General features: G+C 54.2%; 1 protein-coding gene and 1 long non-coding RNA gene across 2 annotated transcripts; one reads left to right on the top strand and one right to left on the bottom strand.

Annotated features, from left to right (window-relative positions):
- Positions 1 to 577: 577 nt before the first annotated feature.
- On the top strand, positions 578 to 18,737 carry SLC4A1 (solute carrier family 4 member 1 (Diego blood group)). Its single transcript, XM_070560342.1, has 20 exons — positions 578 to 1,118; positions 4,741 to 4,823; positions 4,936 to 5,074; positions 6,082 to 6,143; positions 7,031 to 7,211; positions 7,313 to 7,448; positions 7,899 to 8,022; positions 8,466 to 8,550; positions 8,695 to 8,879; positions 9,359 to 9,569; positions 9,810 to 10,022; positions 10,197 to 10,345; positions 10,455 to 10,649; positions 12,750 to 12,923; positions 13,370 to 13,459; positions 13,951 to 14,117; positions 14,640 to 14,890; positions 15,816 to 15,985; positions 16,078 to 16,254; positions 16,968 to 18,737. Exons 2-20 carry the CDS (start codon positions 4,809 to 4,811, stop codon positions 17,046 to 17,048), a joined length of 2,805 nt encoding a protein of 934 aa, XP_070416443.1. The 5' UTR covers positions 578 to 1,118; positions 4,741 to 4,808; the 3' UTR covers positions 17,049 to 18,737.
- Positions 18,052 to 25,826, bottom strand: LOC139073878 (uncharacterized). Its single transcript, XR_011522980.1, has 2 exons — positions 25,619 to 25,826; positions 18,052 to 20,137 (listed from the first exon to the last, which is right to left on the bottom strand). It is a non-coding gene; the product is annotated as an uncharacterized lncRNA (long non-coding RNA).

Consider the following 25,826-nt stretch of genomic DNA (forward strand, 5'->3'; position numbering starts at 1 on the left):
TGGCCACTCTCACTTTATAGGTGAGGCCACTGAAGCCCAGAGAGGGGCAGGCACTTGCCCAGGTCCCACAGCAGGCAGTGTCAGAGCTGGGCTAGGACAGTTCCTTTCTCCATGCCCAGAACAGGATCCACAAAACCTCCTTTCTGTCTGCTTTAAAACCTCTCCTCATTCTTGCCATCTGAACTCATCTTTCATTCTCTGCCTCTTTAGCAGCCAGAGCCCAAGAATAGGTGACTGGCCCAGCACCTCCAGGAGCAGAGGCTGCCCCGCTCAGGGGTGTGGGGAGAGGCATGGCGGGGGCCGAGAATGCGGGCTGCTCTGGCCCAGGGGCCTGGGCCGGGCTCCCGACAGAGGAGCCAGTGTGCCCAGACATTGGGGCTTTGTGAGCTTGGAGCTCCATGTGGGGACGGTTGTTTTTGTTGACCTGACATTGTTTCAGGTTGACTGAGTAGCAGCATCTTAGCGCCCAGGGGCCAGCTCTTTGGAGCCAGCAAGGGTCTGGAGGAGAGGGTGGCTTGCCCCCTAATCTAGGGCAAAAAGGGAGGAGGCTGCCTGGACCTGTGAGCACTGAGCAAGCCTGCAGAAGAGCAAGTCCTGAGAGAGGACACCAAGAGAGGAGAGAGGAGAAGGCACCCATGCATCTCTGGGCCAGAGCAGAGGGGCCTGGCCAGGGTGAAGATGGACAGAGGCAGGACGGGGGCATCCAGAGGCTGGGCCAGACCTGCCGGGAAGCTGGGAGCTCCGAGAACCCAGCCACCAAACCTTAGTCCGTGAAGGAAGACCCAAGAGAATCCTAGGGGCCAGGAGGGCCTCGAGAGGCCCTGAGGACTGGCCAGCTGGGGTAGGGTGGGCCAGACTCACAGCTGTCCAGATGCGCGTGAAAGATAACTCTGTTTACTGGGCACCCAGCGGGAGCAGGGCAGGGGGGTGGGAAGGGGCTCCCAGGGCCCATGGGGCGGGCAGATTAGGAGGCGGGGGCATGAGTCAGGGGTTTGCAAGCTGCCCCCGGGGTGTGGGAGCGAGGACCTGGTGCTGTTAGAGCTGTGCGAGCTCAGCTGGTCGCAGAGGGCACCGGCGGCTGCAGGAGGCTGCCCAGGGAACCCGAGGCTGGTGAACAGGTGAGTAGGGCCAGGAGGGGCTGGAGGTGGTCCTGTAGCACCTGTGCTAGGGTTCCTGCAGGTGCCCAGTCTGAATCTGTGCCCAAGCAGGCACGGACGCCCAACTTCCAAGGGGGATGCTGGTGGGTGGCGGGAGAACATTACCATGTGTGTTGTTACCCCGAAGGGCACAGGCCCATTGGCACCTGCAGCTGGGGAGAGCTGGGCAGCTGTGTTAGAAAAAAGAGGCGTGCATGTGGCTGCAGAGGTGCGTGTGGCTGGTGTATGAGTGTGTGTGCGTCGGGGACAAATCTGATCCCCCTCCTTGTGTGGGGTCCTTGTCAGGCTGCCATTTACCAGCCCCTCGGATCCCACAGACTCAGGTCTCACCCTCCCAGCCCCCTCCTTCCTCCATGTATGGGGATCTCCAGGCCACCCTATTTTCCTCCTAGGAGGAAAGTTGTCAGCTGACGCTGGTTGCCACTTGGGACATGTCCAGGGAGTCTACCAGGGAGACCTGGCACTGTCCCCAACCTTGGGAGTGTTTGGAGGGAAAGGGGGCGTCCCCTACCACCCGAGGATCTCAAAGCACTTAGACGAACTCCATAGGAATTGAAGGAAAATCAGAGGGGGATGCAGACAGCAAGTCCGACCTTGATCCCCAGCAGCAGGGATGATGACAGCAAGCATTTCCATAGAGCTCGAGGTGTGCCAGGTGCTATTCTAAGGGCTTTACATGTATGAGCTTACTCAGTACCACAACACGTCTAGTCTATGAGGTGGGTGTCCTGATTATTACCCCATTTTACAGATGAGAAAACTGAGGCACAGAGGGGTTGAGTCACTTGCCTGAGGTCACACAGGTCACACAGTTAGTAAGTGGCTGGCCTTGGATTTGAACCCAGACAGTCTGACTGCAGAGTCCATGCTCTTAATCACTAACACTAAACTGGCTCAGAGCTGTTCTCTGGGAGGCCACTCAGCGTGCTGGTTAGAGAAGTAGCCAGTGTCAGGCAGGCCAGGGTTTAACCTGGCCTCTGATCCCCTCCCTACAAGGGGATCAAAGCAGGTAAACCGCTCCCAACTTCAGCTTTCTCGTCTGTAAAACAGAGCTAATGTCGATACCCACTTCACAGAGTGGTTTGGGGCTCATGAGAGAGAAGGCAGGAGAACCCTGTGCGCTGTGGGGATGATTTCACGTAGGTGGTGCTATGCCACCAGGGAGCCCTCCCCATCATCTGATCACCCCAGCCTCTTCCAGCTGTGCCCCACCTCCTGGGCTCCAGATGCCCCGCTCACCCTTATCTGGCCCTGCCCTGGCTGGCTGGCTGGCCAGGTGTTTGGTGCGCTTCCAGGCGCAGGGCAGCGATCAAGGACCTGGCTCTTATCAGTGCCAGGCAGAGAAAGGCCTGCAGCTGGGGCGGGCTGGGCCTGGGCGGCAGCAATCTGGGTCATGGGTGCACCCTCTAAGGCCCCAGCTGAGCTCAAGGCGCCTCCGTTCTCCCCTCCTCTCTCACTGATGTCCCAGAACCCCGGTGGGAAGGCCCTCCTTTTGTACAGACGGGGGGACTGAGGCCTAGAGAGAGCTTGGGAGCTGCCCAAGGTCATTTGGCCAATCAGTGGCAGAGAGGCAGCCTGGATCTCTGGATGCTCTGGCTCTGGAGGGCCCCTGTGACCACCTCACCTTTCAGATGGGAACTAAGGCCACGGTCCCAGCCTATGGGTGGGACATTCAGCATCTCAGGCTTGACACCCTTGAAGCTGCTAGGGATGTGAGGCCTGGGGGGGATAAGGCCAAAGAAGGAAGAGAGAGAATAAAGATGGGAGAAGAGGAAGGCAGGGGAACGCGGGGAGAAGGGACAGGGAAGGACAGAAAGGGAGAGTAAAAAGGTGTGTGACCAGAGCCTCAGGGCCAAGTCCGCTGCGAGAGAGACAGCTGCATCCTCAGGCTCTGGGACCCTGCCATGGCCATCACCTGCCCCACCACCACCCTGACGGGGGACCCTTGCCGTTCTGTTTGGTGCGATTCGATGCTGCCCCTCCCCCATCCTTAACGGACCATCCACTCCTCAGAAAGCAAGTTCTTTCTGTCTGCGCTCCCCGCTCTATTCCCTCACACAACACCCAGGCCTGTCCTGCACCGTCCTACCTCCCACCTTCACCGGCCATTCCTCACCCGTGGGCCATCCTTCCCCACCTGCCAGCCCTTCGAATCCTGCTGTGTTTCTAGGCCCATCGCCAGTGTCCCCTCCTCCAGAGATGCCCCACCCCCAACCCCACCAACTCATCCTCCTCTTCCTCCTGCCATCCAGCTCCTGGCACCCAGCACATTCCGCTCACTGCTTGTGTTTGTCTGGCGGACATGTTATCTCCTGAACGCTTAGCGTGTCCCATGTTCCTGGCTCGTCTCCCCAGTCAGGGCTGGGAGCTTCTCGAGAGTAGGGACCTGTCCTGTTCCTCTCAGGCCCCACTGCATGTGGGCACACAGCGGGCAGGTTTGTCAACCTGACCCAAATCCCTGCCACCACAATGCCCTGTGGTGCAGGGGGTGAGAGGAGGAAGAGAAGTCCCTCCACCCCCAGTCTGGGGTCACCCTAGGGGCCCTCTGCGTTCACATTCCTAGGGTAGGCATACCTTCCTCTCCGCTAGGGACATAACTGAGAAAACTTAGGGGCAGGGCCCAGCGGTCTCCTGGTTGGGTCCTCATCATCCAGACTCCCCAGTCCCAGAGCCCCAGGCCTGCAAGGGGGAGCCATTCTTACATTCAGTCAACACACATTTACTGGGCATCTGCTATGTGCCAACCATTCTGCTAGGAGTGGGGGCTCAGTGCGGATTGAGACATGCAGGGTCTTGGCACTCATATGGCTCCTTCTAGAGGTATCATCAGACAATACACACACAAATGAATCAAGAAACCAGAAAATGACAGATTAGTGAAGGTTAGGGTAGTCAGGGAAGGAATCTGAAGAGGTGACAGATGAGCTGAGATGTGAGAAGAGCTGAGGTGTGGGGGCAGGGCTGTCCAGGACATACACAGCTGTATGTGCAAAGGCCCTGGGATGGGAAAAGGCTTGGTACGGAGGCCAATGGGATAGGTGAGGAGAGAGCAGGAGAGGGAGTTCGAGATGAGGTGAGGGTGGAAAGAAGGGCCACAGCACCCAGGACCAGTGAGCCGCTCCCAAGGATGCTGCAGCCCCATGCCCAGCAGGAAGCAGCCGTTTCTGAGAGAAGAGGGTGTGTTGTAGAGACACTCAGGGGGGCTAAGCTCCCTAGAGAGGACAGGCCCTGCCTCTGGAGTTGGCCGAGCCCTGGGGATGGGCAGGAAGAGCAGCCAGGTGAGGACTGGTGGATGGAGGAAGGAGTTGGATTTGAAGGACCCCCCCATCCTCCCAAACCCCCTGAGCCTGATGCCAGCCGAGCTCCCCGCTCTCTGCACTGCCCCCTCTCTCCCGGCCCCTGTGCACCTGCCCTCACACCTAAAATCCAGCTCCTCCCCTCGAGCCCCGCCACACTTTCTTCCTCTGACCCCGCCATCTCCCAACACCTGCTATCGCCCTTCACTCAAAAGCAGCCACCTGGGGGAGGACCAGGAGACCCCAGGGTGCCCTGTGCCTCCTCAGCCTGTGCCCCTCCCCTGCAGGGACCCGCAGTGCGGGTTATGCTGAGGGCTCGGATCACCAGGGACAAAGGGACAATCAGGACAGCGCCATGGATGATTCCCAGGTGAGTCTGTGGGGCTCCTACCTGGGGCTCTGGGAACCCAGCCCTGAGGTCATACCTCCGTGGGGGCTTGAGGAGCCCCTCACAGCCCAGCCCTGATGGCCACTTCCCACAGGAGAATCCTGAAGAGATAGAGGTGATTGTGGAGGAGGATTATGAAGGCCCAGGTATCATTACATCCCCGCCGGAGGCGATTATGGAGGAGGATTATGAAGGCCCAGGTGTCTCTATGTCTCAGCCGGAGGAGCCAGTAGGTGAGCCCCATCTCTCTCTCTCTCTGCTGGGATGAGCTGCTGAGCCCCAGAGAGGGACAGTTGGGGAACCTGTCCTCCCCCTGCTCTTCACTCCCCCCGGCCCAGCCCCAAGGCCAGTTCTCCCACAATCCTGGCTGATTGAAGGATAAACAGAGTTTTGTTTGAAATGATCACAGGAGGTGACCGGGGCATGAGGGCAGGACCAGTCACCCAGCGCTATGCCCCTTAGATTTGCAAGAGGGCAGCCAGGCCTGTCTGGGACAAGGACATGAGCCACATGTTACCTGTGTCCATCCAATGCCGGCTTCTAGGCCAGGCACTGGGCCTGTTCTGGGAACATCGTTCTGTTTGGGGGTCCAGAGGTCCTGAGCAATGGCAGGCCGTGGGGACACCCAGGGCAGAGAGACATCAAGAAACCCTCCTGGGCTTGGCCAAGGTCTCAGCTGGGGAGCCCCAGGTGGGGACCTGTTTACTGTCAACAGGACTTAAGTGTTGGCAATTTGTATTGAAGATAAGAGGCCCCTCTGGGAAATGAGGGCTGGGGCACAGTATAAGGGCAGACCCCACGAGGCTCCCAGAGCTCCACTTGGAGGCCGTGAGAAGCCACTGGGCTGGTGCGGCTGCTGCAGCAGGTGGGAATAAGGAAGGACTCGGTCCCAGAAGGTGGCAGGAGAGGGAGGAGACCCGGGGAGAATCCTGAGAACTGCCATTCAGGACTCTCCAGTCACCTTGGAGATGACCCTCCCTGTCATCACTGAGGATGAGACCCCGGGCTCCTCCACTGTGCTCAGATGGGGAGTGACAGAGCGAGGCTGGGCCAAGAACAGGCGTGGGGAGCCACAGCCCATGGAGCAGCAAGAGCGGGTGGTAGCACCAGGGTCCCAGCCAGGCGCAGGGGGAGGAGTAGGGGTCAGCCGGGGCTGGTCTCTGAGGCTCATGGTAGGGGGTGCAGGAAGCCCTGGGGGGGGTTGTCTGGGTGCAACACTAACGGGCCTCCGGGGTTTCAGCTCACCCCACCGAGCGGACAGCTGCAGACCACCACACCATCACGCACCCAGGCACCGGTGAGGTGAGGTCCCCCAGCCGTCCCCAATTCTCTGTCCTGCGCTGCCCTTGGGACCCGCCATTCTACCAGGGGAAGGGAGGAGCAGAGGGAGAGGCAAAGCTTTGGGGTGGAGGACCCCACAAACAGACAAAGAAGTGGACACCCTGGGAAATAGGTAGACAAAAAGAGGACAGCCCCCTGAGAGAGAGTCCTGGGCCCCCTTCCACTGATGGGGAGCTCCTTGGGCAGAGATAAACTGCCTGCAGGAGGTCTGAGCCCCCAGGCCCTCTGGCCCTGGCTGGGCTGTCAGGTGCTCCCTGGGGAAGCACAGAATCAAATACGTGCTCCCCTCTGCCCAGGCTTGCCAGGCCCGCATGTCCCTGCTGGGGCGCCAGACTGTCGAGCTGGTTGGGAAATTGGGTCTGCCCTCAGGTAGGCCCCTGGGAACAGCCACCCGGCCCCAAGGAAACCCAAGGGCATGCTGAGCCACATGCCCACCCAACAATCTCAGAGGCAGGAGACCGACCTCTGACTGCAAAGCCTTCCCTCTCCTTTCCCTCCCAAGGGGCCGCTCTAGCACCCCTTTTGGTCTGGAGCTTCTCCAGATGCCTCTGAAATGGGCTGAGGGGCCTGGTCAGGAAGTTGAGGAATAGAGCCAGAGGTGTGGGCCATACAGATGGGACCCTCGAGCATCTCCCCACACTTCCCACCTCACTCAACACTCATGTCGGGGGCTGCAGCTCCCGACCGTCCCCTCTGAGCTAGGGGTCTGCCCCCGAGTGCTCCAGGACCCTAGACCTCCTACAAACATGTCGCAGAGCCTGCCGAGTGCCCACCATGCCCTGGGCTCCCAGTCTCCCCACGGCCCTGCCCTGGGCCTGATGGACTAATTCAGGCCTGTGGGGCTGCAGGTCTACGTGGAGCTGCAGGAACTGGTGATGGACGGGAAGAACCGGGAGCTGCAGTGGATGGAGGCAGCGCGCTGGGTGCGACTGGAGGAGAACCTGGGGGAGGACGGGGCCTGGGGCCACCCACACCTGTCTTACCTCGACTTCTGGAGCCTCCTGGACCTGCAGAGAGCCTTTGCCAAGGGTGAGCCCCGCTGGGCCCCTCTGCAACCCCTGCACGTGAGGCTTGGTGGGGAGGAGGTGGGTCCCGGTCCAGCCATGTAGTCACTCCCTCACTGTTTGCAGGTTCTGTCCTCCTGGACCTGTCAGAGACCTCCCTGGCCGGGGTGGCCGAGAACCTGCTGGACCGCTTTATCTATGATGGGCTGATTCGGCCTCAGTATCGAGAAGACCTGCTCCGGGTCCTGTTGCTCAAACACAGGTGCCGCTGCCTGCTGGGACCCAGACTCCACACCCAAAGGGCCCACATCCCCAGCCCACCTGCCCCAAGCTCTCCCTGGGGGTCCAGATGGCCCCTCCCCCACCAGGCCAAGGCCCACTTTTCTTCCACGATGGCTCCTACCTGTGACACCTCTTAAGCAGTGGCCACGCCTTCATGCTCAGATTTGGGCACCGCTCATCCTGAGGAGGACAGGCTCTCAAGGCCCTTCCCTCCACCCATTCTTCTGGCTCCATCTCGTCTTTCCAGACAGAGGCCACCCGCTTACATCCACAACATCCTTCAGAGGAGGCTGGTTCTCCCTCCGCCCCAGGGTTTCTCTCATCTGGTCACTAGGAAGTCCCACTTGATCCGTCCCACCACCAGTCTCCACTCTGCTGATAGCCCAGCCTGAACCACCCACTCAGTCCGTGTCCTCTGTGTGTCCTGCAGCCATGCCAGAGACCTAAAGGAGCTAGATGGTGTGAAGCCCACGGTCCTGACACCTTCTGGGGGCACTTTACAGCCTCTGCTTCCCGAACACCCTTCGCTGGAGACACAGCTCTTCTGTGCACAGGTGAGGCTGTACCAGGGGTGTGTGGGGAGAGCTGGAAAGCCCCCAAACTGAACGTGGTTAGAAACGAGAGTGGGTCAGGGCCGGCCCCGTGGCCAAGTGGTTAAGTTCGCACGCTCCGCTTCCGTGGCCCAGGGTTTCACTGGTTTGAATCCTGGGCGCGCACACGGCACCGCTCATTAGGCCACGCTGAGGTGGCGTCCCACATACCGCAACTAGAAGGACCCACAACTAAAATATACAACTGCGTACTGGGGGGATTTGGGGAGAAAAAGCAGAAAAAAAAAAAGAAGATTGGCGACAGTTGTTAGCTCAGGTGCCAATCTTTAAAATAAAGAAAAGAAAGAAAAAGAAATGAGAGTGGGTAGAGGAGAGGGGGCTGGCCGCTCAGGTCTCCTGGGTCTAGAGTGGCTGGAGGACTCCCCTCAACACCCTCTTTCCAACAGGGAGAGGGGGACACAGAAGAGAGCTCGCCATCTGGAATTCTAGAAAAGATATCCCCGGATTCAGAGGCCGCCCTGGTGTTAGTGGGTAAGCGGCTGGTATCTGCACCCTTACCCCTCCACACTCGCTGCTTCTGCCTCCTGTCCTGGCCCTGCCTGCTCCTCCCTAAGCTTGGACCTCGGCAGACCCCTGGGCCTGGCCTGACCACCTCACTGACCCCTTCCCCCACAGGCCGCATCTCCTTCCTGGAGAAGCCAGTGCTGGGCTTTGTGCGGCTGCGGGAAGCTGTGGAGCTGGAGGCCACCGTGGAGCCCTCCGTGCCTGTGCGCTTCCTCCTTGTGTTGCTGGGACCCGAGGCGCCCCACACGGACTACACTCAGCTCGGTCGGGCTGCTGCCACCCTCATGTCGGAGAGAGTGAGGAGGGGCCGGCGAGGGCTGGGGGCGCCTGGGGGGCAGGTGGCAGCTGAGGCCCTGCTCCTGGCCTGGGTTTCTTTAGCTTCGCTCGTTGGCCCATTCAGTCTAACCTAGCTGCTTCTGTCCTGTCTGGCCAGGGGTCGGCTGGCCTAGCCCTGCCTGATCTGGCCTGGGCTAGTCTGGCCCATTCTGACCCGGATCTCCCTGGTTATGTCTGGCCTGGTCAGGCTCTAGTTCCATCTTGTCTGCCATAAACCACTGGGTTTGCTGTATTCTTTCTCCTTCCCCCACTCAGGGCCCTGTCTGCCCCCTCAAAGCCCTTTTGAAGTGGGAGGTAGGAGTGAAGGGGGCAGGAAACTCAGTTCTTAGCAAGAAGAGCTGGACAAGAGGGTTCTGGTCCCCGGGGGCCCTGGCTGTGGACTCCTGGGCCCTTTCATCCCGCAGGTCCAGGCAGCCCTGACCTTCTCTCTGGCCCCCAGGTGTTCCTCAATGAGGCAAACACGGCCCAGAGCAAGGAGGAGCTGGTGCGCTCCCTAGAGGGCTTCCTGGACTGCAGCCTGGTGCTGCCTCCCTTGGATGCCCCCTCGAAGCAGGCGCTGCTGAGTCTGGTGCCTGTGCAGAGGGAGCTGCTGCGGAGACGCTACCTGCCCAGCCCTGCGAAGCCGGACCCCAGCTTCTACAAGAGCCTAGGTACCCGTCCTGCCCAGCCCAAGGTTCTCTGAGTCCCCACACACCCTCGGACACCCAAGCACAGCCCTGTGAGCCCCTGCCTCCCCTCTTCCCATCAGATACCCCAGCGTCCCCCTCCCTTTCCTCATGCCTCCCAGCCTTCTTGGCCACCCCATTCCCATCAGACGATACCCCCAATTCCCCTCTCCCCACACCTCTCCCTGCCACCCCCTGTGACCATGGTCCTGTCCTTCACTACAGATTTGGGTAGGGGTCCAGGGGTCCCTAGTGGCCCAGAGGACCCTCTGCAGCGGACAGGCTATCTCTTCGGGGGCCTGGTGCATGACATCAAGCGCCGCTACCCCCACTACTTGAGTGACATCACAGACGCGCTCAGCCCCTCCGTCCTGGCTGTCGTCTTCTTCATCTACTTTGCCGCCCTGTCACCTGCTATCACCTTTGGCGGCCTCCTGGGTCAGTGCCTCTGCATGCCCCCTAACTCTGACCTCTGACCTTCTGGCTTCTTCTTCTGCCCTGCCTTCTGACCCAATCTGACACTCTGGACCCTGCATCAGCTGCCCGTGAAACGCTCTATCAGCTCCTGGAAATGATCTCCTGACCTTGACTCCACTGTACCTCTACCCGCAGGAGAAAAGACATACAACCAGATAGGAGTGTCAGAGCTGCTCTTGTCCACTGCACTGCAGGGCATCATCTTCTGCCTGCTGGGGGCTCAGCCCCTGCTTGTGATTGGCTTCTCAGGACCCCTGCTCGTATTTGAGGAAGCCTTCTTCTCGGTAGCGCTGATCTGGCCCCGTGACCTGTAACCCATCCCCGGCCCCACTGCCTGGTGCATGGCGCCTGGGCCCATTTGTCTGACCTCAGCTCCCTCTGACCGCCCTCCAGTTCTGCGACAGGCAAGGCCTGGAGTACATCGTGGGCCGTGTGTGGATCGGCTTCTGGCTCATCCTGCTGGTGGTGCTCGTGGTGGCCTTTGAGGGCAGTGTCCTGGTCCGCTTCATCTCCCGCTACACCCAGGAGATCTTCTCCTTCCTCATCTCCCTCATCTTCATCTATGAGACCTTCAGCAAGCTGGTCAAGGTAGGGGCCCACAGGAGTATGAACAGGCACGTGTGTGTGCGTGTGGGAGCCTGTGCATAAACTATGTGACTGTGTGTGTCATTGCACATGTCTGTATGGCATTTGTGTAGCCATGTCCTCACGGTATGTGACTGTGACCACATGCATGTTGACACTTTACTGCCTGTGGGTCAGCATTCTTGCCGTGACTATGCACGAGGGGACACCTCTGTGTGCACATGCCCGTGTTTACGACCACAGACGGAGTGACTAATGGGCGAGAGGGCGTGTGGGACTGCACGTGGGAAACTGCACGCATGGCAGGGGCAGCGGGACTTCTCGAGGCTCTGAAGTCCGCCACTCTCTCTCTTGCTCTTGCCCTTTTAGAACTGCAGGGCCTATGGACAGAGTGCCCTGCCTCCTCAGCTCTGTCCCCTCAAACCATGCCTGCCTCTGTATCTGCATTTTATTTGGAGGAAAGGTGGACGCTGTAGGCCTGTCCCTGATTCAGTTGGTCAGTGGATCTAATTCCAAGTCTTTGAAGCCCTTTTTAGGAAGCCCCTTGGCATGTTTCCTGCCCTCCAGCCTTCTCATGTCTCCCAGGCCCTGGGTGCTCACATGTACACACACACATATATTGATTGCCTCCTTGGCCTGCCCCACCCAAGCCTAGCCTGGTCCTACTCCTGAAAACCAAGCTGTAAAATCCTATTGCCCTCTATTACCATGTCAGTTGAGGAAGAAGATAGGTGGGTGGGTGGATGGATGGATGGATGGATGGATGGATGGATAGATGATGGATGAGTGGATGGATGGATGGATGGATGGACAGATAGATGATGGATGGATGGATGGATGGATAGATGATGGATGAATGGATGGATGGATGGATGGATGGATAGATGATGGATGAATGGATGATGGATGGATGGATGGACAGATAGATGATGGATGGATGGATGGATGGATGGACAGATAGATGATGAATGGATGGATGGATGGATGGATGGATAGATGATGGATGAATGGATGATGGATGGATGGATAGATGATGGATGAACGGATGATGGATGGATGGATGGACAGATAGATGATGGATGGATGGATGGATGGATGGACAGATAGATGATGAATGGATGGATGGATGGATGGACAGATAGATGATGAATAGATGGATGGATGGATGGATGGATAGATGATGGATGAATGGATGATGGATGGATGGATGGACAGATAGATGATGGATGGATGGATGGATGGATGGATAGATGATGGATGAATGGATGGATGGATGGATGGATAGATGATGGATGAATGGATGGATGGATGGATGGATAGATGATGGATGAATGGATGGATGGATGGATGGACAGATAGATGATGGATGGATGGATGGATGGATAGATGGATGGATAGATGATGGATGAATGGATGGATGGATGGATGGACAGATAGATGATGGATGGATGGATGGATGGATAGATGATGGATGAATGGATGGATGGATGGATGGACAGATAGATGATGGATGGATGGATGGATAGATGATGGACGAATGGATGGATGGATGGATGGATAGATGATGGATGAATGGATGGATGGATGGATGGACAGATGGATGATGGATGGATGGATGGATAGATGATGGACGAATGGATGGATGGATGGATGGATAGATGATGGATGAATGGATGGATGGATGGATGGACAGATAGATGATGGATGGATGGATGGATAGATGGATGGATAGATGATGGATGAATGGATGGATGGATGGATGGATAGATGATGGATGAATGGATGGATGGATGGATGGACAGATAGATGATGGATGGATGGATGGATAGATGATGGACGAATGGATGGATGGATGGATGGATAGATAGATGATGGATGGATGGATGGATAGATGATGGATGAATGGATGGATGGATGGATGGACAGATAGATGATGGATGGATGGATGGATGGATAGATGATGGATGAATGGATGGATGGATGGATGGATAGATGATGGATGAATGGATGGATGGATGGATGGACAGATAGATGATGGATGGATGGAGGGAGGGAGGGAGGGAGGGATGGGAGGGAATAGGATGCCTTGGTTTTCTGCTGCAGATCTTCCAGGAGCACCCACTACAGAGGAATTATGACCAGAATGTGATCACAGAGCCCAAACCTCAGGCCCCCATGCCTAACACAGCCCTCCTCTCCCTTGTTCTCATGGCCGGCACCTTCTCCATTGCCATGATGCTGCGCAAGTTCAAGAACAGCACCTACCTCCCCGGCAAGGTCAGCACATCCTCCCCACCTGCCCTTGCCTACACTACCCCAGGCCAAAGCACCTCCCCCAGCTTCCCCAACGCCATTAGCTCCTCTTCTCACCCTAGATTCCCATTCCCAATTCTTAGCCTGCCTGGCTCCCTCCTCACCCAGGATCTTACTCTTCAGGCAAGCCTGCCTCCCTTTCTCAGCATTCCCAGGCTGAAAGCCCAGGGGAGAGCCAGGGATAATTCTTAGAAGGGGGTAGAGAAGCTGTCAGGCCAGGAGTGGGGCTGGGCCAAGGGAAGAAGAAGGGAGGCAGGTACTTTGAGGTGCAGGATAGGACATCAGATGTTGATGGATTCCCTGGGAAGAGCAGGGCCTCCTGGGTGAAGATGGGCAGAAGTAGGGGCCAGTGGGCGGTAGGAGGTGGGGAGCAACTCGGCACTGACACTGGTCCCTGTGCCTGCCCTCAGCTGCGACGGATAATCGGGGACTTTGGGATTCCTATCTCTGCCCTGATCATGATCATGGTGGATTTCCTCATCCAGGATACCTACACCCAGGTAACCCCCTCCCCCACCCTCATTTAATTCCCCCAACATGCCCCCTCCCCAGAACAGCTTTCTCAAACCTGAAGCCACTTAGAACTGCCCCTATCCCACCCGCCTACCCTGGCAGCCGCATGTCCTTCCCACAGCCCTCCAGGATCCCTCTGGCTGAAACAAGGGCCTGGGTCAGGTTGCCCCCTTTACTTCTTAACTCAGGGCAGGAGGAAAGAATCTGCTGTGGAGCCAGGCAGATCTGAGCATGAATCTCAGTTCTGCCACCAAATGGCTTTGTGATGCAGGGCAAGCTACATAACCTCTCTGATCCTGTTTCCTCATCTATAAAGTTGGGAATGAGATGGTGATGCAAAGAGCTTAGTGTAGTGACTGGGTATAAAGTAGGTGCTCAATATAAGTAAGTTCCAAGTGCCCAGGACCCTGGCTCCCCTGTCCCCACCTTTCCCCGGCCTCCTGCCCAGGATGTTCTCACCAGAATCCCCCTCCCACAGAAACTCAGTGTGCCTGAAGGTTTCTCGGTGTCCAACACCTCGTTCCGGGGCTGGCTCATCCACCCACTGGGCTTGTATACCCGTTTCCCGACGTGGATGATGTTTGCCTCGGTCCTGCCTGCCATGCTGGTCTTCATCCTCATCTTCCTTGAGTCCCAGATCACCACGTAAGAGCCAGGGTGGGGCAGGGCTGGGCGGGTCCAAGGTGGGGAAAGGGAGAGGCTCCAGGCAGGGAGGACACCAAGGACTGGGCACCAGCCTCAGCCAAACGTGTGGTAGTCCTGACCAGCAGGAATGATGGACAGGCAGGAGCAGGGGCAGGTTTTGTGGGACCTGACATGGTATAATTTGGGGATCCCTTTTAAAGAAAAGGAATACAAAATGAGAACCACAAAATTAGGTGCTGGATCTCGGAAGGGGCCAGGACCAGTGATGCCCCCTGAAGCTTAGGCTTCACTAGCTTCAGAGTAAATCTGCCTGTGGGTGTTCCAGGTGTCTGAAGACACGTCTGCTCCTAGAGTCTGGTTTCTCAAGATGGGGCGGGATGGGGGGAGCGAGGAACACTAAGGGAGATGGGCACAGAAGGATAAACTGAGGTACAGAGGGGCCCAAGTATGGGAAAGGAGGGAGGGGCAAAAGGGAGGGGGAGAGGGCAAGCCCTGCTGACCCCTGACCTCCCACCCCCCCAGGCTGATTATCAGCAAACCAGAGCGCAGGATGGTCAAGGGCTCCGGCTTCCACCTGGACCTGCTACTGATTATGGGCATGGGCGGGCTGGCCCCCCTCTTTGGGATGCCCTGGCTCAGTGCCACCACTGTGCGTACTATCACCCACGCCAATGCCCTCACCGATGTGGCTAAGGCCAGCACCCCAGGGGCTGAAGCCCAGATCCAGGTCAGGGAGCAGCGGATCAGCGGGCTCCTGGTCGCTTTGCTTTTGGGTGAGTGAGGGCTGGCCACACTCTCCGCCACCCTCTGTTCCTGCCCCTTAGGATACAGTGCCCGCTCCAGCCCTGCCCACCCCGCAGCCAGGTCTCCCCACACACCCTCTGCCCACATCTCCCTGGTGTCAGTTATTCATAGGAGGGAATTCTGGAGGAAATGCCCAAGGCCCTGAGATGGGCATCTGAGCAGGGGAGGAAGGCGGGCCTCCCTTACCAAGGCTTCTCTAGACAGGATCCAACAGAGGTTCAGAGAACTGTGGGCCCCAGCCCTGCCCTGCTGCTAACTCGGTCTCCCTCCTTGTCTCTGGGCCTCAGTTTCCTTGTCTGCATGATCACAGGGTTCATTGGATGCCCCTGAGGTCCCACTAGCTCTGCTGCCCTATGACTGATACAAAGGCCAGTGTGCCAGGCATAATCTGGGGCTAGGGCAGAGAAGACAGAGGGCCACTGCATTGATCCGAGTTCTGGAGCAGCTGAGAACCCAGCTGGGTTTGGTGTGGGCAACGCCTCAGTCACAGATGCAGAGGCCAGGGAAGTTTCTTAAAGAGGACAAAGTTGATGATAGCTGGAGGAGGGTTAGGATTTGGATAGGTGGAGGGTGATGGAGGCATTCTGGACTGCGGTGAAGGGAAGAGTGGGCCTCTCTGACCTCTGTGACCGTCCCCCTAGGTTGAAGGAGAAGGCTCTGAAGTCAGGCAGGCAGGAGTTTGACTCCCTGCTCTACCACTTACTAGCTGTGTGACTTTAGGCAAGTTGCTTCAGCTCTCTGAGTCTGTTTCCTCATCTGTAAAATGGGAGTAATACCTATCAAAAGGAGCCACAGAAACGGCTCCATATGGTACCTGTGGCTTCATTCCCCGGGCCCTGCTGGTGCTGGTCCTCCGGGGCACCTGGGGCTGAGAGTGCATGGCTCTCCCTGCAGGCTTGTCCATCCTCATGGGACCCGTCCTGCGTCGCATCCCCCTGGCTGTGCTGTTTGGCATCTTCCTCTACATGGGGGTCACATCCCTCAGCGGCATCCAGTTCTTTGACCGCATCTTGCTTCTGTTCAAGCCGCAGCAGTACCACCCGGATGTGCCCTACGTCACGCGGGTACAGGGCCCTCCTGGCTGCCCAGACCAGGCAGGGTTGGGGGTGCTGGGTACCGGGTCAGGGCAGGCAATGACCCCTGCCTCCACTTGCAGGTAAAGACCTGGCGCATGCACTTGTTCACGATCACCCAGATCATCTGCGTGGTGGTGCTGTGGGTGGTGAAGACCTTCCCGGACAGCTCACTGGCCCTGCCCTTCGTCCTCATCCTCACAGTGCCCCTGCGCCACTTCCTGCTGCCAATGATCTTCAGGAATCTGGAGCTCCAGTGTGTGAGTGGCTGATCCCCACTCTCCCCGACAGGCCTGGGGCCGGAAGGAGGGCGCAGAGGGGGCAGAGGCTGGAGGGCAGGACAACAGAGCTGGGGACAGGGAGAGGTCATCAGAGGGGCTGGGAGAATGTGAGCAGTGGGTCTTGGGACTAGGGAAGGAGAAGAGAGCCATGGTTACAATCTGGGTCTGGGGCCCGCATCCCAATCCTGGCACTGCCATGTCCTAGTGTATGACCTGGAGCAAGTGGCCTCATTTCTCTGTGCCTTGGGTTTGCTCACCTGTAAGGGAGGAATGATGACAGGGCTGGTGAGAGGGTTAGGAGCCACACGGGGTGTGTTCCACGTGAGCTGTCCCGACCACTGAGCAGCTAGTCCTGTGGTCTTCAAAATAATTTTGGACAGGGTCACTCCTCCGATAGAATTCTTCCACGATGACATGACACAGGTCACTGGGGGGCTACCCCGGTGAAGGGGTCCCCTGCCCACCCTCTGGAATCCTTGCCCCACTGGGACACCAGATTCCTAGGGGCTCCCCACCCTTTGGAAGCCTCAGATCCAGAGCAACCCCAGGGGCAGCAGGGACTGGACAGGGCTCGTCCGAGGTTCAAGGAGAGCCAGGCCCTCTCCTGACTCCAAAGGTGCCTCTCAAGGCTGGGGGAGGGCTCCTCAGCTCCCTCAGCCTCTCACCCTCTGCCTTCCTACCCCACCCTCCAGCTGGATGCTGACGATGCCAAGGCGATCTTTGATGAGGAGGAAGGTCAGGATGAATACGACGAGGCGACCATGGCCGTGTAAGGGGAGGGCCTGGGCCTCAGAGCCTCCTCCACCATTCCTCTTCCCCACTCTCCCGGGAAAAGCAGAAGTTCATGGGCACCTCATGCTCTGCAGGCCCCTCCTGGGACAGCAGTTGAGGCCCTGGGGCTGTGGGCAAGGGAAGGAAGGGGTGTCTGGGAAACTTTCCACTAAGGGTAGATCAGCTTTTCTGCCTGGAAATGGCCAGTGGAGCCCATACTGGGGATCCGATGTGCAGTCTCTCCTGCTGCCACACTGCCATATGGGGACTCTGGCTGAAAGACTCAGGTCTGAGCCCCCTCTCCTCACAGCACAGACAGGGGCAGTCGCGAGAGCAGGAGTTGGTGGGTGGTTCAAGTTCCTGCCTGCTGTGTGACCTTGGGCAAGTCCCTCGACCTCTCCAGCCTCTGCTTCCTCTTCTGTAAAATGGGTATATTGATAATAATACCCACATTACAGGATGGTTACTGAGGGCCAAAGATAAATGTGAGAAAAAGGCTTTGTAAACTCTGACAGGACTATTATACCAGCCTGCCCAAGGTCACACAGCTCCTGAGCCATAGCGCTGGTGTTTGAACCTGGGCTCCCGCCTCTGAGGCTAGAGCTCTGGGCTCTATTTCAGTCGCCCACCTTCCCATGCTCAGAGATGCCCCTGCTGACTCCTCCCCTCCCCGTCTCTGCTCCTACCCCCGACCCAGGGCCCTCCTCTCTGGGGCAGAGGGAGGTGTCCTGGTAAGGATAAGATGCAGGTGAGGATACAATTGGGGCTGGGACTCAGGGCTCCTAAGTGCTTGCTCCCTCCCCTCATGCTCTCATTCATTCACTCATTCATTCATCGCACAAACATTTGCTGAGAGCCCTGGACCCTGGGGATGACAGAGGTGACTCACACAAGATCTGGCCCTGGGGTGGAGGTGGGGGCCAGTGCACAGTCTGTTCTAGATTTGGATGGGGGGTGGGGGGAGGGTAGGAAGGTAGGGAGAAGATGGAGCGGGGAGGGGAGGGAGGTTTGTAATTTATTGACTGTGTATCTTCTCAGAGATTTCATTGTACTTTGGCTTCACACACGTATCTACGTCCCCCATTACAGACCCACTGTCCCCAACCCAACCCAAACCATATCTTGGGGAGAACCCAGAATTTGACCAATCGGGGTATGAGACAGTGGACTTTGCAGAATATGGGTAAAATCTATGTTTTTACAAAACAAAAAAATATAAAGAGTTGAAAGAACTGAAAGTGGTGAGAGATGGCTGAAACGAAGAATCAGGGGGTGACAGAAAAGAAAGGAGGCTGTGGGCTCCTGACAGAAGGCTCTGGGGTGCATCCCTGAAGGCTGACAGCTGCCTCCCACCACTTCACTGTTCTGTGCCTCAGTTTCCTCATCTGTAAAATGGGGAGGGTAATGGTACCTACCTTGTAGGATTGTCATAAGGATTAAATGAGACAGAGCTTGTAGAGCGCTTGCTTAGCACAGAGCCTGGCCTCAGGCCTCAGAAGAAGAGCTCAATAAACGTTAGCTGCTGAGATTGTCGTTGTGATTGGGATGTCCCTGCCCCCTCCCTCCCTCTGCTCCTGGAACACTGCTAAGGAAAGTGGAAACAAAGTAGCCCACTCTGGCAGCACCCTTCTCCTCACCTTTCTCCTAGACGCTTGGGAATAGGTTTTGCCAATAAACGTGTCTGTGGTGGATTGACTGTCTTGCTGGAATGCCTTCCCAGAGCCAGAGCCAGGGCTCCAAGGGGTCTTGGCTGGACGGGAGGGAGGTCGGGGGGAGGATGGGGATGGACAGACATTGACGTGGTATGCAGGGTAAGGAGCTGGTGCAGGGCTGTGGGTGGGGAAGGGGGGTCGGGGGGGAGGGGGGAGGAGAGCCAGGCTAGGGGTGGCACTGGAGCTGAGGGAGGGCGCGGGCTGGTGGCCGTGAGCCCTAGAGTGGAGAGGGCCGGCACCCAGTGAGGGGCTGGGAGAGCAAGGGAAGACAAGTTTACACCCTGGACATCCTTCCTTCCAAAATAAGCAAGATCCATGAGGGTGGGGAGAAGGGCTGTAAGGGGGCCTCGCCCTCTGCCCCTTGTACTGTCAGAGGACCAGTCAGCCCCTTAGCCTGGACTCGTCAAGCTGGGCAGCACCTCTGAGAGGAATTACCAGAGAGGGAATGCCGTTTGCCATTGGTCACACTGGAACAGCATCTCTTGACCAGCTTTCCACTAGGCCCCACTCTGATCCCCTTGGAGGCTCTGCCTCCCACTCCCAGCAATTCTAGGGGGCTGCTGGGCCAGGTGTCACCCACCCATGGAGAAGAAGGTGCCGGGACCTCATCCCTCCCCAGCCTTCCAGCAAGAGATCGGCGCAGGGCTGGGCCGCCTGGCTTCCTTCCCTGGGTCTATATTTACTTGCTGCCTATCCCCAGCTGACCCCTCCCAGGCTGGCCAGGGCAGTCACCAAAGAGCCTGAGAGCCACTGTGGCCCCAGGGAGAGCGGTCCCAGCTGGTCCCAGCCGCCCACCTCCCACACACAGCAGCTTCAGGTCCCTTGTCCCCAAGGCTTGCCAGTACCCCATTTCCCACGCTGAGCCTGAAGGCATTAGGGAAATGTGAAGGCCGTAGAAATCCACTGGAATCCGACTTCCTCGCCTGGCACCTCAGTCCCCCTGCATTTCCTGCCCCCCCCCAGAGACGCTCTGCCACTCCCACCCCTGCATTTCCTCTCCTGAAAACTACCTCAGTGTGAATTAACTGCCATAATGAGGTCCACATTTTCTTGTGGACACAAAGTACCCCACTCCTGGTAAGGGAATAAGTCAACAGAATCAGAAAGCTCGAGACCTGAAGATAGTCTTTGCAGGACTATCTATGAAAGCAAAAACCTAGAGAGAGCCCACATATTCAGAAATGGGAGAGCAGTTAGTAAGTACGTCAATATCACAGGCCACTAGGCGGCCTTAAAAATAATGACAATGAAGAAGCTGTTGGATCAGCTCGGTGGGCTCGCTTGATCCCGGGCGTCAGCAGCCGAGGTGTTTGGAATTCCAGCTTTATGATTTCGTGGGAGTTGGACAAAAGGCCTCATCCCTGAGCTGGGTTTTCCACCTGTGTAAAATGAAGATAATGACACTTACCTCACAGTGCTGCTGAGAGGACAAATTGAGAGCACGCACCTAGAGGTCCCAGCCCAGGGCTGGGTTCAGTAAGCAAAAGTCCCTTCCTGTGCCTTCAGCAAGGACTGGAAGTGATGTAACTGTCCTGGGGACAGCCGCCCAGAAAGGACAACCTGCACAGGCAAGAAGCTGAGAGGCTTAGAACAAATTTAAATGCCCCGCTGCCGGAGTTATAGGGGAGATCAATTTCTTTCCTCTTTTTTTTGGAGTTTAGATGCAGAGGGTTAAGTTAATCACCCTCTTCAGTTCAGGGCAGATTATCACTGATGATTCTGTTTTCCTTCTTTCCTCCCTCCCTCCAACCCTTCCTTCCGTTTTGTCCTCACTCCTGCTCCTATTTTCTTCCCCTCCTGTAGGCAACCACTCTAACATGTTTAATATGTATCTTTCTGTGTGAACATGTTCTTGAAAATATGTATCATTGATATTGTTTTTAAGTTTATTATGTAATTTTTAATACATACACAAAAGTAGAGACCATAGTACAACAACCCCCCATAGACTCATCTCCCAGACTCAAAAATTATCAAGATTCTGCCTTGAAATCTTGCTTAAGTCTTTGCCTAAAATATTTCTGTTTCATCTTTCTCCTTTTTCCCTTTGCAGCACGAAATACTTGAAAGTAAATCCCAGACATCATGATGTTTCACCCCCAGATTTTTCAGCTCTGCATCCCCCCCAATACGGAACATTTTCTTACCTAACTGCAGTGTCAGCATCACACCCAACGAAATTTGCAATAATGCCCAACATCCAATCCACAATCAAATCTCTCAAAATGTCTCTTTGCAGTTGGTTTGTCGTGCTTGTGTGTGTGTATTTCTATACCTTGTCGGCATCGTGTTCCAGGCCTCGCTCTGCTGGGCCTCTCTTCACCCAGCGCTATGGTTTTAAGGCCCAGCCAGGTTGCTCTGTGAACAGTGCATAGCTTTCACTGCTGCGTGGGGCTCCGTGGGCATCTCCTCCCAACTTTGGCCTCTCCTTTCTCCCCGCTCCCAGGGAGGGACACCCAGTGGAACTCAACTCCCCTCCCACAATCCCACAAACAATGCCGCAGTGTGTGTCCTCAGCCTTGTCCTCTTATGGATCTGGTGAGAATTTCTTTGGGTTATATACTAAGAGCCAGGAGCAGATTTGCTAGGTCATAGGGTATAAATATATCTGTCTCAACTTGACCAAATACAGCCATATTTTTCTCCACAACGTCTGCCCCAGTCCACACTCCTGCAGGCAATGCAGGAGGTTCCTATATTCCCATATGATTGAATTATCCAGCTGGGTGGTTTTTGGTAGTCTGACAGAGGCATTATCTCATTGTTTTATTTGCATTTCTGATCACTCAAGAGTTTGAGCACCTCTGCATTTGCTGATTAGTTTTTAAGATTTTCTCTTGTACAAATTGTCTTTTCATATCATTTAGCCATATTTCTATTGAGGTTGATGCCTTTTTGGATGTTGATTTGCAAGAGGTCCTGAAGATTCTATCCTTTGTTGGTTTTAGACCTTGCAAAATGTTCTCCATTTTGTCATCTCTCTATTAACTCTGTTCATCTCATTGAGCAGAAATCTTTTTTTTTTTAAGGTTTTTTTCAAAGATTTTTACTTTTCCTTTTTCCCCCAAAAACTCCCTGGTGCATACTTGTGTATTTTTAGTTGTGGGTCCTTCTAGTTGTGGCATATGGGATGCCACCTCAGCATGGCTTGATGAGCGGTGCTACGTCTGCGCCCAGGATTCAAACCGACGAAACCCTGGGCGGCCAAAGCAGGGTGCGCGAACTTAACCAACTCAGCCACAGGGCCGACGCCAGAAATCTTTAATTTTGATGTAATTAAACATACCCAAGAGGAAGAGTTCAGACTTGATTCGGTAGGCACTAGGGAGTCAGTGCAGGTTCTTGAACTGGGGAGCGACATGATTAAAGCGACTCACCTGGGAGCTATATTCAGGAGGGCTTGGCTGCAAGGAGGCAAATTGGGAATCTCTGCAGGTAAGTGAGTCAACAGCAGAGGCAGGTGGACAGAGCCCCCACCCTCAGAGGACCTCCAGTCAGCATGGGAGCCAGGCGCTCAACACGAGTGATGAGGATTTGCAGGGCGTGGTGGGAGCAGAGGGGCCAGGGTTAGGCAAGGCTTCCTGAAGGCAGAGACATTAGCTCTGACTCCTGAGGGCAAAATAACAGGGGGCCCAGCGAGGAGAGACAGGAATGTCTTGAGGGAATAAGGGTCTAGAAAATGGAATACATCCAAGAACTATCCTGAAGATAAGGGGGTAAAATTTGCTCGGCAAAGTCAAGTGACATGGTGGAAAGTCTGCTGGGTTGGCAGGCCGCAGGGTGACCTCAGAAAGTTGTTTCTTTCCCAGGCACCCGGGCCCAAAGCCAGATGACAGGAGGTGAGGAAGGAAGGGCTGGTAAGGAAGCAGGCGGGGGAGGCGTGGCCGTGGGCCGGGAGGTTGGCAGGACGGGGACAGGCCGAGTGCAGCCAGCTGACTTTTTTCCAAGATGGACTAGAGAATGCTTCACGGGCTTAGAGGACACATTCACAGGCACACAACCATCTCTTTCTTTCCTTTAAAACGTACCTTTATATTTTCAAATTTCAAAAATTTGTACATTACAAAACACTTAAAATTATACAACCATTTAATATAGAGAATAAAAGTCTCCGATAACCTCCCCATAACCACTGTTAATAATTTAGAGTCTATTCCTCCAGATTGATTTCTATGTGAACACTAATTTACATAGTATTTTAAATAGCGCATGTGTAATTTTTTAACCGAGGTTCAAATACATGAAGCAAAAACTGACGGAACTGAAAGGAAAAACGGATACAGCCACAATCATAGTAGGAAACGACAACCACTCCCCCAATATTCCATGGAACAAGTAGACGGAACATGAGGCAGGATACAGAACACCTGCAAGCACTATCAGCCTACGGGACCAAGCTTACGTCTGTAGAACGTTCCAACCAACAACAGCAAAACACACATCCTCTTTACTGCACCTGGAGCATTCCAAATAGACCCTACTCGGGGGCCATAAAACCAACCCTAACAAAAGCAAAAGCACTGAAACCGTAGAAAGTTAATATATGTCCATAACAGAGTTAAATCAGAAATTAACGACCCAAAGACATCCGGAAAACTCCTAAATACTTGGAAACTAAGCAAGGCACTTCTAAATAACCCACACATCAAAGATGAAGTCATAAGGGAAATTAGAAAATATTTTGAACTTAATGAAGATGAAAATATGTCAAAACTTGTGAGATGCAATTAAGCAGTGCTTAGAGAGAAACATAGTATTAAAACTTAGATTAGGGAATAAGAAAGATCTTGGGCAGACCCGGTAGTGTAGTGGTTAAATTTGCACATCTGCTTCGGTGGCCCAGAGTTCACAGGTTCAGATCCTGGGTGTGGACCTACAAACTGTTCATCAAGCCATGCTGTGGTGGTGTCCTATATACAAAGTAGAGGAAGATGGGCACAGATGTTAGCTCAGGGACTGTCCTCCTCAGTCAAAAAGAGGAAGACTGGCAACAGATGTTACCTCAGGGCCAATCTTCCTCACTAAAAAAACAAAAGAAAGAAAAGAAGAAAGATCTCAAATCAGTAATTCAAGCTTCCACCTTAGAAAACTAGAAGAGAAGAGCAAATCAGACCCAAAGTCAGCAGAAAGAAAGAAATCATATAGAACAGAAATCAATGAAATTGAGAAGAGACAATAGAGAAAATCAATAAGCCAAAAGCTAGTTCTTTGGGGAAAAGTATATAAAATTGATAAACTTCTAGCCAGACTGACTAAGAATAAAAAAGAGACATAAATTATAAATCCTAGAAATGAGAGAGGACATCACTATAGACCCTAAGACATTAAAAAGATAACAAAAGAATACTACAAATATAAATATCCACAAATTTGACAATTGAGAGGAAATTAAAAAATTCCCTGAAAAACATAAACTCTCAAAGCTCACTCAAAAGGAAATAGAGACTCAACAATAACAACAAAACAACCCAATTCAAAAATGAGCGAAGGGCTTGAATAGACGTTTCTCCAAAGAAGATATACAAATAGCCGATAAGTACATGCAAAGATGCTCAACATCACTAATCATTGAGGAAATGCAAATCAAAACTACAATGAGATACCACCTCACACCCACTAGAATGGCTACTATAAAAAAAAAAAGATAAATGTTGGCAAAGATGTGGAGAAACTGGGACACTTGTGCACTGTTGGTAGGAATGTAAAATGGTGCAAACACTATGGAAAACAGTGTGGTGATTCTTCAAAAAATTAAAAATAGAATTACCATATGATCCAGCAATTTCCCTTCTGGGTATACACCCAAAAGAATTGAAAGCAAGATCTCAAAGAAATGTTTGTACATTTGCATTCACAGCAGCATTATTCACAATAGCTAAAACATGGAAACAACCCAAGTGTCCATTGATGGATGAATGGATAAGCAAAATGTGGTATATACATACAATGAAATTTTATTTAGCCTTAAAAAGGAAAGAAATTCTGACATACGCTACAACATGGATGAAACTTAAAGACATTATGCTAAGTGAAATAATGCAGTCACAAAAAAACGATATATGATCCCTTAGATAAGGTACTTAGAGCAGTCAAAAATCACAGAGAAAGTGGAGTGGTGATTGCCCAGGGCTGGGGGAAGGAGGAATGAGAAGTTATTGTTTAATGGGTACAGAGTTTCAGTTTTACAAGATGAAGAGTTATGGAGGCGGACAGTGGTGACGGCAGCACAATATTACGTATGTGCTTAATAACCACTGACTGTACACTTAAAAGTAGTTAAGATGAGGGGCCAGCCCAGTGGTGTAGTAGTTAAGTTCACGTGCTCCACTTTGGCATCCTGGGGTTCGTGGGATCAGATCTCGGGCGCAGACCTACACACCACTCATCAAGCCATGCTGTGGCAGCATCCCACATACAAAACAGAGGAAGACTGGCACAGATGTTAGCTCAGGGCTAATCTTCCTCAAGCAAAAAGAGGAAGATTGGCAACAGATGTTAGCTCAGGGCCAGACTTCCTCACCAAAAATAAATAAATAAGATGGTAAATTTTATGTTATATATATTTTACTACAGTAAAACAAAAAATTGGGAGAATAATAAATTAAATAAAATAGTATAGCAAAGAGGAAAAAACCAAAAACAAAAAGGACAGCAATGACAAAAAAAGTAGAGGACTTCTGGTTTCTAGTCCAGCATGTAAGAAGCCTAGAAGTCTTCACTCCATCCTTACAACAGGTAAAAAGCTGAACAAACTGAAAAATCAACTCTTCTTAGATTCATCAGAGAGGTGAGGTCATAAGGCAAATCACTGCCCCCAAGTTGGAGACACTGACAGGCAGCTACAGAGAATCACAACTCACCTGAGTAGAAACTCCACAGACGCGTTGCCGGAGTAAGAAACCTGAACTAGAATTGATGGAGTGCTGGAGGCTTAGCGTGGACATGTCTGAGAGTTAAAAACGCCAGGAGGACCCAGTCACAGGGGGCCCCAAACTTTGTGAATTTTATCTCCAGGAGCTCTACCAGGCCCTTGCAGTGAATGTCAGAGAGAAGTCCCCTCGTGCTTCT

The sequence above is a fragment of the Equus przewalskii genome, chromosome 10 (genome assembly GCF_037783145.1).
Source record: "Equus przewalskii isolate Varuska chromosome 10, EquPr2, whole genome shotgun sequence".
NCBI lineage: Eukaryota > Metazoa > Chordata > Mammalia > Perissodactyla > Equidae > Equus > Equus przewalskii.